The 14,344-nt window shown below is 47.9% G+C and overlaps 1 protein-coding gene across 1 annotated transcript in view; it reads left to right on the top strand.

The window, feature by feature from the left end:
* The window catches only part of LOC132822693 (uncharacterized), a 30,680-nt gene extending 22,012 nt beyond the window's left edge, over positions 1-8,668 (top strand). The window contains exons 3-5 of the mRNA XM_060835945.1: positions 1,931-2,135; positions 5,796-5,986; positions 7,859-8,668. Coding sequence (XP_060691928.1) covers positions 1,931-2,135; positions 5,796-5,986; positions 7,859-8,041 — 579 coding nt within the window. The 3' untranslated portion in view covers positions 8,042-8,668. The remainder of the gene's footprint in view (positions 1-1,930; positions 2,136-5,795; positions 5,987-7,858) is intronic.
* Positions 8,669-14,344: the final 5,676 nt, after the last annotated feature.

Genomic DNA, 14,344 nt, shown 5'->3' with positions numbered 1-14,344 from the left:
TGTGCAGTGGTGGTGTGGAGGATGGATGCCCCCTTGAACTGACCCACCTGCCCATTTTCTTCCAACCTATCAGCTCCGCCCTCCCCACCGACCTATCACAATCACCCTTTCCAGCTACCTAACCCCACAGCCCCACCTCCACCCACTTGTTTCTCAGCCCCCTTCCCTCCCCCAATTCCTAATGAAGGGCTTATGCCCAAAACATCGATTTTCCTGCTCCTCGGATGCTGCCTGACCTGCTGTGCTTTTCCAGCACCACACTCTCAACTCTGAACCCCAGCATCTGCAGTCCCCACTTTCTCTCAGTCGCTTGTGGATTTGGTGCCAATCAAGCGGGCTGCTTTATCCTGGTTCTTGAGTTTTGGAGCTCCGCTCATCCAGGAAGTATTCGATCACATTCCTGAGTTGTGCCTTATGGATGGTGGATAGGCTTTGGAGAGTGAGGAGATGAGTTACTCGACACAGTTTTCCTAGCCTCTGACCTGCTCTGTAGCCACAGTTGAGTTTCTGGTCAATGATAGCACCCAGGATGTTGATAGAGGGGTTCAATGATGGTAATACCATTGAATATCAAGGGGTGCTGGTTACATTGTCTCTTATTGGAGATGGACATTACCGGCAAATGGTGCAAACTTTGGCCCAAGTCTGGATGTTGTCCAGATCATGTTGCATTCAAGCAAGGACAGCTTCAGTATCTGGGGAGTCGTGACTGGTGCTGAATACTGTGCAATCATCGGCGAACAACCTCACTTCTGATCTTATGATGGAGGGAAGGTCATTGCTGAAGATGGTCGGGCCTCAGACACTACCCTGAGGAAGTCCAGCAGAAATGTCCCGAAACTGTGATGACTGACCTCCAACAACCACAACCATCCTCCTATGTGCCAGGTATGACTCCAACCAGCTGTTAACTGTGGGCTGGTGTAGCCCTCAGACAAACCCTCATTCTCAGCAGCATTCAGAACCGAACAGCAGGAGGAGAGCGATATGGGACCCATGAGAGTTTGCCCTGCCTGCCCGGTCCTTCGTATCCTTCGGCCAGTTACCCATTTTTACTCAATCTGCACACATTGCTGAAGGTGGTCTCCCTGCAGCTTCAATGTGCTGGCCTCAGAGCTCTCAGCCTGAGAGGGGCCTCAGGAATGATCCCAGGAACTGCTGGGGTTCAGAAAGCTTCACCTGAATCTGTCCTGATGGGCAATGCTTCCTGGACACGTGATCACCCAGGAGGCATCAGGAATTTCCTAGCTGGCACAGGAAGAGCATTCAGAGGCTTTCATTTACAGACAGCGAGTGAGATGTACAAGAAAGCAGCTTCACTATGTCCTTAATCTGGTCAAAATAAAAAGCACACCAATTATTTACTCGACATCTTGTGGTCTCTAAATGTGTGGGAGTGGGGGTGGAGCTGGGAGTGGGGCTGGGGATGGGAAGGGGGTAGGGATGGGAGTGGGGGGTGGGAGTCGGAGTGGGAGTGGGATTGGGAGTGGGGTTGGGGTGGGGATGGGGATAGGAGTGAGTGTGGGAGTGGGGTTGGGAGGGGGGAGTGTTGTTGGGGGATGGGGCAGGAGGAGGTGGGAGTGGAGGTGGGAGTGGGGTTGGAGTTGGGGGTGAGGGTGGGGTTCGGGGTGGGAGTGGGAGTGGGGTTGGGTGCGTGATTGGGGTTGGGGTGGATGTGGGGTTGGGGTGGGTGTGCGAGTGTGAGTTGGGGGACGAGTGGTTCCCCTGTAAAAAGACCGTGAGCAGGCAGCAGCGGCCCTTCCTACTGTGGGGGCCTGGTGGATACCAGCTCGGTATTGGGCTGTGTGGTTGGAATTGGATCTGGTTATAGAGCAGACTGGAGAATGACATGGGGACACAGCTGTGTTTTTGACAAGACAACAATCCCAGCAAAATGACTAACTTCAAACTTTCCCTTCCACTTCCAAAGGTAGGCGAGGCAACGTTGAGCGGAATTATTCGGAAGGTTGGAAATGAAATGGTTCGTTACAAGCATTTCGCTGGGAATGCGATGATTACTGAGAATGACTCACTTGTCATTGCTCGGGTGACTGAAGATGATGCTGGAATATATCGCTGCTCCCTACTTGCCCCACTTGGGGGTATGAATCAGGATGGAGATGTGACCCTTTCAGGTAGGGCTTCTGCAGCTGGTTCGGTTCAGTCACTGACAGGCTCGGAAATTAGGGAACAAGGATTCCAATCCCACAGCATTCCAAACACAGTGAAGATCTGGAGAGCAGCTGGGGAAACTAGAGGACATTGACAAGGGTCAACATTTTGGGGAATGAGTAATCAATGGGATTCAGTGAAGACGCTGCAGGAGATGGTTGGAGATGGTTTGGGATCAGTCTCTGGGTCAGAGGATCTAGAGTGGTCCCAGAACTCAGTTTTAAACTTCACAGACCCAGGAGCCAACAATCAGGGAACTGCATGTCCCCAACTCCCTGACAGCACTAGGTCGAAAAACGTCTATTGGTTCAAACTTTGTGAGACTTGAAAACCGTCCTTAAAGGTGAAAATTGGCCCCAAAATCTAGATAAAGGTGATCAACCAATTGTAAAATATAGCAGAGGAAAAATTCCCAAATACAGAAACTTCAAGTGCTTTTAGTGGAAGATCTATGAACAAAATGGTGAAGAGAAGGATGTTTGCTTCAAGATGTATTTTCAATCTCACAGGCATTCAGATTAACTCAGGGATAGATTCCTCAGGGATTGTACAATCCCTACAGTGTGCATTCAGCTCATCGAATCCACTCCGTCCATCCAATGAGCATCCCAACCTTTTCCCTGTATTTCACATGGCTAATCCACCTAGCCTGCACATCACTGGACAGCTTAGGGTATGGCCAATCCTGCATATGTTTGGACTGTGGGAGGAAACTGGATTACTGAGAATGAGAAAACTCCAGGGTGGAATCGAACCCAGGTGCTGTGATGCAGCCGTGTTTACCACTGAGCCACTGTGCTATCCTGTGGTTGGTCCATTATGATAGAGGTTAACCTGGTTCCTAATGGCAGACTGCCAAATAACCAGTCCTGCAATGTTTTAATGGAATCTTGTTTTCAGTTGAAACCAGCCCTGTATTAACCAGCCTGATGGTGACGTAAGAATATGAAAAATACACACATAGTATTCCCATGACCACTGGAGGAGGGGAGGGGGGGATTCTGTCTCCACTGTTGAAAAGGGAGGAGACAGATTAACTAGATGAAATATTCCACTTCATTCAATGGAAGGAGGGAAGTTCACTGAGAAGTTTCACCTTATTCAAACCAGAGAGGTATTATTTTAATAACATCCTAGAATTTTATATTAAGGGATGTCCTTCTGCTATGTTAACTCTTTGAAAGGATTCTCCAATCAGTCTCAGTCTCCTTCTCATTCCCCAGAGTCCAGCACTTTGAGAGTTAATCCCCTGTCCTTTTGGCTGTTAATTGACATTTACCATCAAGCAGGGCTGTCCAGTTACAAAGCCCCTGGCAATGGTTGCTCTTCCTGCTCCCATCCTGTTCCCTCTGGTGTTCCCTGAGAATTGATCTTTATTCCCCCCACCCCCCAATCTCTGCACATTTCCCCCTCAGTGTCAACGTCCTGTGTAAAGTCTTAGTTTTCCTGGGTACACTGATGAGCTGAAAATGTGTTGCTGAAAAAGCGCAGCAGGTCAGGCAGCATCCAAGGAGCAGGAGAATCGACGTTTCGGGCATAAGCCCTTCTTCAGGAAATGATGATACCAGCTCACCACCCTCCCGATTCCTCCCCCATCACAAAATTCTCACACCACTTACATAACATCCAATACCAGATAAATAGAAACTTCTTCCAATTTAATATTGGAGAACCAGCAGAAATCTCTTTTTGTTCTTGTTGCGTTCTTCCAATCTCGAATGATCAACTGTCCACCTCTCTCCCTGGCAGCATTCTTAGGCTGCTGACACTCCTCTTTCTATCTGTCAGTCAGGGCTCCCTATTGGTCCAGGTTAACAGCCCCAATCAGGGAACTCATATTCTATGAGGTCTACCGGGCTGACCTCGTTACAATCACTGCATCCCTGCCCTTCTGATGTGGATCTGTCAATGATCTGGTGCTGTGGATGGCTGTAATACTAGTTGTGGCCAGCTCCTTGCTGATGGCGCTGCTGAGCAATTGCAGCTCCTGCCCTCTGATTGGCAGATCACATCGGGTGGATTCTTCAACCCCAGGGTTTGAAGCCTTGGTGCCACATTTGATCCCAAGAGGAATTGCTGACTTTCAGCTTGTCTCACTACGATGACTGATTGTGCTGGATTTCACTCTGTCTCCTACAGTCATAGAGTCATAGAGATGTACAGCACGGAAACAGACCCTTCGGTCCAACCCATCCATGCTGACCAGATATCCCAACCCAATCGAGTCCCACCTGCCAGCACCCGATCCATATCCCTCCAAACCCTTCCTATTCATATACCCATCCAAATGCCTCTTAAATGTTGCAATTGTACCAGCCTCCACCACTTCCTCTGGCAGCTCATTCCACACATGTACCACCCCCTGTGTGAAAAAGTTGCCCCGTAGGTCTCTTTTATATCTTTCCCCTCTCACCCTAAACCTATGCCCTCTAGTTCTGGACTCCCCCACCCCAGGGAAAAGACTTTGCCTATTTATCCTATCCATGCCTCTCATCATTTTGTAAACCTCTATAAGGTCACCCCTCAGCCTCCGACGTTCCAGGGAAAACAGCCTCAGCCTGTTCAGCCTCTCTCTGTAGCTCAAATCCTCCAATCCTGGCAATATCACTGTAAGAAACATCATTGTAAGTCTTTTCTGAACCCTTTCAAGTTTCACAACATTTTTCCTATAGCAGGAAGATCAGAATTGCACACAATATTCCAACAGTGGCCTAGCCAATGTCCTGTACAGCCACAACATGACCTCCCAACCCCTGTACTCAATACTCTGACTAATAAAGGAAAGCATACCAAACACCTTCTTCACTATCCTATCTACCTGCGACTCCACTTTCAAGGAGCTATGAACCTGCACTCCAAGGTCTCTCTGTTTAACAACACTCCCTAGGACCTGACCATTCAGTGTATAAATCCTGCTCTGATTTGTCTTTCCAAAATGCAGCACCTCGCATTTATCTCGATTAAACTCTATCTTCCACTGCCTCAGCCCATTGGCCCATTTGGTCAAGGTCCTATTTTGTAATCTGAGGTAACCCTCTTCGCTGTCCACTACACCTCCAATTTTGGTGTCATCTGCAAACTTACAAACTGTACCTCTTATGCTCGCATCCAAATCATTTATGTAAATGACAAAAAGTAGGGGACCCAGCACCGATCCTTGTGGTACTCCACTGGTCACAGGCCTCCAGTCTGAAAAACAACCCTCCACCACCACCCTCTGTCTCCAGGATGGAGGATGAGAGAAAATTGTGGCTGTAAGAGCTGCTCCTTTTTTGAGGTATTCTCAGTGTTGGAGCTGATTTCCCGGAGTTTTGAAAGCATTAATTACTGTTTTATAAGCAGTTGCATTGTTTTGGAACTGTGGGGAAAAAAAAGTCAAAACAAATGCAGGTTAGGAAGGGAGGAAGAGAGAGAGAACAGATACCACATTGTGGAGGGGGTGGGGGTGGGGGGGGGGCGGAAAAGAAACAAGCAGTGATCTTGCACAGCTGCCTGTCTCAGCTGTTATGTTTCAAGTATCTCTGGACAGTGGAGTCAGTTCAAAGAAAAATAAACAGTGAAATTCACAACTGACTTTGGAGACCAATTAAAGTTCTGATGACGATCTTGTTTTGCCTCCACAGTATGTTTACCCCTGGATCCGGTCACAGAACCTGCAGTAACCTCACTGAGAAGGACTGCCACTGCTTCGCTGCTTCATTCTCGGTCAGGTGTCTGTCTCTGTGTGCCAGACATTCTCTCGTTCATCACCTGCCTGAGCTCTATTGCTGTGTTAACCATGGTGAAAGGCCTAGCCTGTTGCTGCACTGTCTGGGTGAGATTATCCTCAAGTTCTGTACCATTGTGGCTGTAGGTGATGTCAGAAACACCTGCGAGATGGGTCCCACCTATTAATGCCGAGGGCTACAAAATCCATCCCTGAAATCCTAGGCAACATGCTGGGATTAAAAAGGATTCGAAACCGATGCTCCTCATTTTCAGAAGCGACTAATGTCCATTCTGTCTGCCCCAGTTACCAAACTGCACACGTAACACCACTCCCAATCAAACTGACCCCCCTCCACGTTTGTCTATGGATGTGTGTGTGTGTGTGAGAGACTGTAAGTGTGCATTCATGAGTGACTGTAAGTGTAAATGCGTGTGTATATGTGTGTGCACGCGCGCACGTGACTGTAAGTGTAAATGCATGAATGTGTGTGTATGTGTGTGTGTGTGAGAGAGAGTCTGGGGATGAGTATGAGTGTGTGTATATGAAAGTGTGTGAGTGTGTATCTGTGTGAGTATGAGTGTGAATGTGTTTGTGTATGTGAGTGTGTATGAGAGAGAGTATACATGTCTGTGTGGATGTGAGAGTGTGGATGTGTATGTGAGTGCAGGTGTGTGTATGAATGTGGGTGTGTGAGAGTATGGGTGTGTGCGTGTGACTGTGTACGAGTATGAGTGTGTGTCTGTGAATGTGAGAGTGTGGGTGTGTATGTGAGTGTGTGTGAGTCTGAGTCTGAGTTTGGGTGTGGGTGTGTCTGTGGGTGTGTGTGAGTATGAGTATGGGTGTGGGTGTGTGGGTGTGTGTATCTGTGGGTGTGTATGAGTCTGAGAGTGAGTGTGGGTGTGGGTGTGGGTGTGTGTATCTGTGGGGGTGGGGTTGTGTGGGTGTGAGTGTAGGTGAGAGTGTATGAGTGTGAGTATGTGTGTGGTATGTATGGGTATGTGTTTGTATGTGTATAAGTGTGCCTGTGTGAATATCAGTGTAAGTGTTTGTATATGAGTATGTGTGGGTGTGTATGTGAGTGTGGGTGTGTATGTGTGAAGTGGGGTTTATGAGAGAGGGTGGCTGTGAGTGTGTGTTTGTGTGTGTGTGTGTGTGTGTGTATGTGAGAGTGTGTGTGTTTGTGAGAGTGTGTGTTTTGGTGTGCGTAAACATGTATTTGTGAGTGTTTGTGTGTGAGAGTGTAGGTGTGAGTGTGGGTGCGCGTGTAGGGGGGTATGTGTGTATGCGTGTGTGTGCGTGTGTGTGTGGGGGGTATGAGTGTGTATGTTTGTGTAGGAACGGAACCCACGCTGTTGGCCTCAGTCTGCATCCCAAAGCTGCTCTCCAGCTAGCAGATAGGCAGATAGACACAAACAAGATGTCGGTGTTATGGCCACGGGAGTTGTCATCATTAACTGATCAATCAGCTACATGTTGCTGGTTAGATCTCCATTCATACACAGAACCCCCACTCCCCAGCTCCAGCCTGTCTGTAATTAGATTTACTCCACTGCGTGAACAAGCAGCTGTGTAAACAGCACTTACACTGAGGGTCACTTTTCTAAAAAAAAAGTGCAGTAATCCCCCAACAATCCATGGCATTTCAGCCAATTCTTTCCCCATTTCAGAAACACAGATAAATGAAAAGGTGCGTTCTTACACAATTCGGCAGCTGAACCGGACAGTTTCCCTACAAGAGTCATACCAGACTCAAACATTAACTCTTGTTTCTGTCTGCCAGACCTGCTGAGTTTCTCAAACAATTTCTGTTTTTAAGGAGACAATAATACAAAGAGAAAAGAGAATGGTAGCCTGGTCATTACCTAATTGCTATTTGTGAGACATTGCCAATCGGTGTCTGAGTTAAATAAATACATATAGGTCTATCGCTACAGGATTGTATCACTGCACTGTCTGATATGTCCATCTTTTCTACAGGTTTTCAGAAAAATGAGGTGTCCAAATCAGGAGACTCCAGAAGCCGGTGGGAAGGTGGAGGTGGTACCATCCCTGAGGGAACACATCCAGAGGGTTTCTCTGGAGAAAGATCAGAGGGGTGTGAGAGTGCGGTCACAGCTGGGTGGCCCGGTCCATTGTGTGTGGACAGTGGGACATGTCTGACACAGGCAGGAGCAGGGACAGGGAACTCGGTGCCGTCTCCCTGACTCGGCTCCTCTGGGAACCTCTCACTGCCTCTTCTGTCCATTCAGTCGGAAAAGCACAGGATCACAGTGACTCCCAGGCCTGTGGGGAGGCCTCACATCGAGACCAAATCCTGGCCGTTCCAGCTCACTCACTCAGTCCCCTGAGGAGCATTGAAAGAATGGAGGAACTAAGTTAGACCAACACTGAGCATGTTCCTGGTTTCCTCAGGACAGGGGTACAGGGCATCCCCACTGGGTAAATGTACACCTTTGTGCATAACGCACTCACAGGATATTGGTCACCCGCGAGGTACAGAGCATTCCAATGGGCAGAAAGCACCCAAGGGGTTACAGGACATCCAACAGGGTACGGGGCACCCATTGTGCACAGGGCAATGGGTGCAGGGCATGATTCTGGGTGCAGAGCACCTATAGGCTATGGGACAACATACATTCTAATTCACTGTTAGCCATTTCATAAGGATTCAATAAGCAATACGCTGCAGAGTTAAACAGCAGGGATAGGGATCAATCAGATAGCTATTATAAAATCTCTTGGACCAGGCTAAGGGAAAGTTAAAAATCACACAACACCAGGTTATAATCCAACAGGTTTATTTGGAAGCACTAGCTTTCGGAGCGACACTCCATCAGGTGATTGATCAAGACAACCACCTGATGAAGGAGCAGCGCTCCGAAAGCTAGTGCTTCCAAATAAACCTGTTGGACTATAACCTGGTGTTGTGTGATTTTTAACTTTGTACACCCCAGTCCAACACCGGGCTCCTCCGAAACTGGCGAAGGAAGTCTGAATCCCTGATGGACAGGCATGAAGCAACTTTCCGGAGAATCATTGAAAACGCATGAATGAATGAATAGGCGGGCAATGTAAAATAAAGATGTTTATTAAAAACCTCACTGTTTCATGAAGAGTTGGAGAGGCTGCTCCCTGATCTGTTTGATGTTATATGAACAATATTAAGGAGCGTGTTTCAGATGCACCACACATTCCACTCAGTTTCCCAGCAGGAACATTCGATTCCCAGGGGATAGAGAGATTGTCCTGAAACACACACAGCGAATTGAAAAAGCTACACGGCACAACACAGTCTTTACGGCCTTGTTTCAATCCCCAAACTAATCCCATTGTGCAGCAGAGCTCACCCATGGGCACTGGCAGCGAGTGGTATCCCAGTCCTGGGCATCAATGACAGTCAGGGTCTGCCCAGGGTGGGGGTTATACAGGGACAGGGTCTGTCTGGGGTGGGGGTTATACAGGGACAGTGTCTGTCTGGGGTGGGGATGACACAGGGACAGGGTCTGTCTGGGTGGGGGTTACACAGGGACAGGGTCTGGGGTGGGGGTTACACAGGGACAGGGTCTGTAGGGGGTGGGGGTTATACAGGGACAGGGTCTGTCTGGGGTGGGGGTTATACAGGGACAGGGTCTGTAAGGGGTGGGGGTTATACAGGGACAGGGTCTGTCTGGGGTGGGGGTTACACAGGGACAGGGTCTGTCTGGGGTGGGGGTTACACAGGGACAGGGTATGTCTGGGTGGGGGTTACACAGGGTCAGGGTCTGTCTGGGGTGGGGGTTATACAGGGACAGGGTATGTCTGGGGTGGGGGTTATACAGGGACAGGGTCTGTCTGGAGTGGGGGTTACACAGAGACAGGGTCTGTCTGTGGTGGGGGTTATACAGGGACAGGGTCTGTCTGGGGTTGGGGTTATACAGAGACAGGGTCTGTCTGGGATGGGGGTTATACAGGGACAGGGTCTGTCTGGGGTGGGGGTTTTACAAGGACAGGGTCAGTCTGGAGTGGGGGTTACACAGGCGCATGGAACATCTGGAGTGGGGGTTATACAGAGACAGAGTCTCTCTGGGGTGGGAGTTACACAGGGTCTCTCTGGGGTGGTGCAGTGGAGAGTTTTAAACAGGGATGGTGTCTGAATTCCCTCCGATCTGAAACATGGAACATCAGGAAGTGAGAGAGGCGATGCTTCCTTGATTGTGCCCCTGTTCCTTATCATCCCAGAGATCCCAGGAATTAAAGCTCTATCTCCCGGACCCCAGACTGTAAGGGTGACCCAGTGAATACAGTCATGGTGCTGTTAAAAATGGTGTAATCTGTCTCCTCTCCTTCCTTAGTTGCAAGCTTGTTAAAGAGCACAGAGAGACAAAGGGGTTATGTGATCACCAGGAAGTCATAAATCAAAATTGGAAATGTTGCCTCACTAACACCAGGGCTGTTGCTTTGGAAACAGCAACTGGGAGATGCCTTCAGCAGTTCTCTGGGTAATTGACAGGATAAAAGGAAGGATGGTGATGAACACATGGGGACTTACTGAGTGAGGCTTCAGAGTATTGGAAGGCCGCTCCCCGTGCTGCTTCTCTTACTAACCCGCTGTCACTCACCCACAGCTACATCCTGTCCAGCAGGAACCTGCAATCCAACTCTGGTGCTGGACTGGACACCCACACACTGAGACCCTGGTGAAACACAATACGCCTACTGAGATACTGAGTTCCTACAGGTGGCCAATGGCATGATTAATGTTGGAGATAGTCAGGAGGTTAAACTGAGAGGCACCCAGAGATCGCACAGAACTATAGAGGTCTACAAGCATGGAATCAGGCCCTTCGGCCCAACCAGCCCATGCCGTCCAGTTTTCACAATTAACCTGATCTCACTTGTTTGTGTTTGGTCCATTTCCCTCCATACCTATCCCAACCACGTACCTGCCCAATGTTTCTGAAATGACAAAATTGTACTCACTTCCACCATTACATCTGGCAGAACATTCTAGAAACTGACCACCCTCTGTGTGAAAAAATCAAACCCTTTTGTATCTCTCCCCCCTCACCTTTATCTTATGCCATCTAGTTTTAGACTCCCCTCCTATTGGAAAAGCCGTTGTCTACCTACCTTGTCAAAGCCCCTCATGATTTTATAGCCCTCTATAATGTCACCCCTCAGTCTCCTACACTTCAGGGAAAAAAGTCCAAGCTCTCTTTATTAACTAAAACCTTCCAGTCCAAATAGCATCCTAGTACATCTTTCCTGCATTCTTTCTAGTTTAATAATAACCTTTCTGCACACAGTAATCCAATAATCTTGCAATTATTGAAGAGGTTTCAGAAATGTGGCAGACTTCAGATGTGAGGAGAGTTTAAAAACGTGTGGTAAAAATGGACCTTCTTGGCTATCTGAGACTTGCTGAACTAAAATTGGTTTTAAAAAGGACAAATCCAGACCTAAGATGGCGGCTGTATCGACCTGACTGGATTGAGCCAAGCTCCTGAAACCATCAGTAAATGAGGATTAGGTTAACATCCTTACAAAACAACACTGACTCCGTGCAAACTCCACACACGTGGAGGGTTCAAAAGCTGAATAAGGGCGCAAATACATGGCAGATGCAATATAACACGGTTAGGGGTGAACTTATACATTATGGTGTGAAAAACAGACAGGAAGAGTGTTATTTAAATGGTAATATGTTGGGAAGTATGGATGTACAAAGGGATCTGGGTATCGTTATACACTAGGCAATGCAAGGAGACAGGCAGGTGCAGAGAGCAATGAGGACGGTAGATGGTATGGTGGCCTTCATTGCAAGAAGATCTGTGTTCAGGAGTAGGGATGTTTTATTGCAGTTACACAGGGCCTTGCTGAGGCCACACTTGGATACTGTGAGCAGTTTTGGTCTCCCTCTCTCAGAGAGGATATATTTACCAGAGAGGGAGGGCAGGGGGCAGGAGAAAGTGAGGACTGCAGGTGCTGGAGATCAGAGTCAAAATGCGTGATGCTGGAAAAGCGCAGCCAGTCGGGCAGCATCCGAGGAGTAGGAGAATCAACGTTTCGGGCATGAGCACTTCATCAGGATTGCAACCGAGCTTCATGAAGCTGACACTGGGGATGGCAGGACAGTCCCATGGAGAGGGATTGGTTTGACTGGGTCTGTATTCACTTGAGTTTGAAAGGACAGGAGGGGACCTGATTGAAACATATAAAATTCCAACCGGGCAAGACAGACTAGATGCAGGGAAGATGTTTCCACTAGTGGGGGAGTCTAGAATCAGGATATGGGGTAGACTGCTTCAGGCTGAGATGAGGAAAGGTGTCTTCATTCGGGGGGTAGTGAATCTGTGGAATTCTGTACCTCAGACCGCTGCAGAGGTCAGGTCACTGAATAGCTTCAAGAAAGGCACAAATCTTATTTTGGATTTTAGAGGCATCAAGAGCATGCAAAAAATGGGTGGCATGGTGACCCAGTGGTTAGCACTGCTGCTTCACAGCACCAGGGACCCAGGTTCAATCCCGACCTCGGGTGACTGTCTGTGTGGAGTTTGCACATTCTCCCTGGTTTGCTCCAGTTTCCTCCCACAGTCCAAAGATGTGCAGGTTTAGGTGAACTGGCCATGCTAAATTGCCCGTAGTTTTAGGTGCATTGGTCAGAGGGAAATGGGTCTGATGGGTTACTCTTTGGAGGGTCGGTGTGGACTGGTTGGGCCAAATGGCCTATTTCCACACTATAGGCAATCTAATAAGAGAGAATATGATGTTGAGATGGATGATCAGGCATGACCATATTGAATGACACATCGAGCTTGAAGGGGCTGAATAATCTGGTCCTGCTCCTAGTCTCTATGTCTCTCTTCTGGAGTAGTTGCTTGGTTTGTTGGATGAGGTGAAGCTTGTCCATTGGGAGCCTGAGATTGGAAACAGGAAATTAAAGGAAGTTTAACTGAACAGGAACAAACAGCCACCTGCTACCCAGTGATTTGGAGAGGCACATTAGAGGCAGTCACCATTCACACGCACACACAGATACACCCATGTACTCATTCACGCAGCTACGTACACTTATCGACAATCACACGCATACTCACACTGACACACACACACAGATATACCCTCATATTCACACAGGCAAACACTCGGATACACACACACATACTGAGTCACACACATGTATATAGGGTGTAGGTTTGCTTACTGAGCTGTAGGTTTGATATCCAGATGTTTCATTACCTGGCTAGGTAACATCATCAGTGGTGACCTCCAAGTGAAGCGAAGCTGTTGTCTCCTGCCTTCTATTTATATCTTTCTCCTGGATGTATATGTATATACATGTATATACACACACTCAAACTGTCAATACACATATTCACACTGACCCACATTCAAACACACACTGTCGACACAGACACTGAGATACATGGGGACACACATATGGGCACTGACACACACAGACACACACTCATACACACCATCCCGCACACAGACACACATTGACATAAACTCAGACACACGCACTGATACTGCCACACACAAACAAATACACTGACACAGAGACACACACAAACACAGACCACACGCACCCGCACACACACATGCACCCTCACACATACTCACACGTACACACACACCCAGACATAGACACACAGACATACATACTCACATCTTCACACATATACATACAATTACACACATACACACACAGGCTAGACATGAGAAGAATTTGTGAAGCAACACAAGGTAAGGTCCCACCCACAGTTAGGGAATGAACAAATGGGTATTCCCCATCCATCCTGGTGCAGGCACTGGCCAGGAAACGGGATTGAAGTTTAACTTCTCAAAGGTGGGAAACGGGATCTTGATCCAGCTTTGTGTTTGACAGATGGCATTCCTGACAGTGCATATCTCCATCAGAATGATATGAGTCAACATTTCATAGAACCATAGAATGTCTACAGTGAGGGAACAGGCTGTTAGGGCCAACAGGTGCACACCAACCCTCTGAATTGTAACCCACCCAGAGCCACTCCCCTAACCTAGTACTCTACATTTCCCCTGACTAATGCACTAGTCTGCACATCCCTGAACACTATGGGCAATTTAGCCTGGCCAATCACTCTACAATCTCACCTCACACAAATATACAGAGTTCCCTCCACCCTCAGAAATTCTTCAAATCTCCGTTTAAAGCAGCAACCTTTTACTGAGAGTGAAGCTATGAGAAATATAGAAACAGACTGTAAAAGCTTCTACTGGTATGTGAACAAAGACAAATATGAATCCATTCCACACAGAGACTGAAGAGTTAGTTGTGGGAAACAAGGCAGAGAAATTCAATGATTATTTTGTGCTGACCTTTACAGAAGGTATCTTCTGTTATTTGTTTATTTTGTGGGATGTGAGTGTCACTGGTTGGGTCAGTATTTATTGCCTGTCCCTAGTTGCCCCTTGAGAAGGTGGTGGTGAGCTGCTTTCTTG

Source organism: Hemiscyllium ocellatum, chromosome 15 (genome assembly GCF_020745735.1).
Source record: "Hemiscyllium ocellatum isolate sHemOce1 chromosome 15, sHemOce1.pat.X.cur, whole genome shotgun sequence".
Lineage (NCBI taxonomy): Eukaryota > Metazoa > Chordata > Chondrichthyes > Orectolobiformes > Hemiscylliidae > Hemiscyllium > Hemiscyllium ocellatum.
The sequence above is the reverse complement of the archived record's forward strand: the minus strand, read 5'-3'. Positions and strand labels throughout refer to the sequence as shown.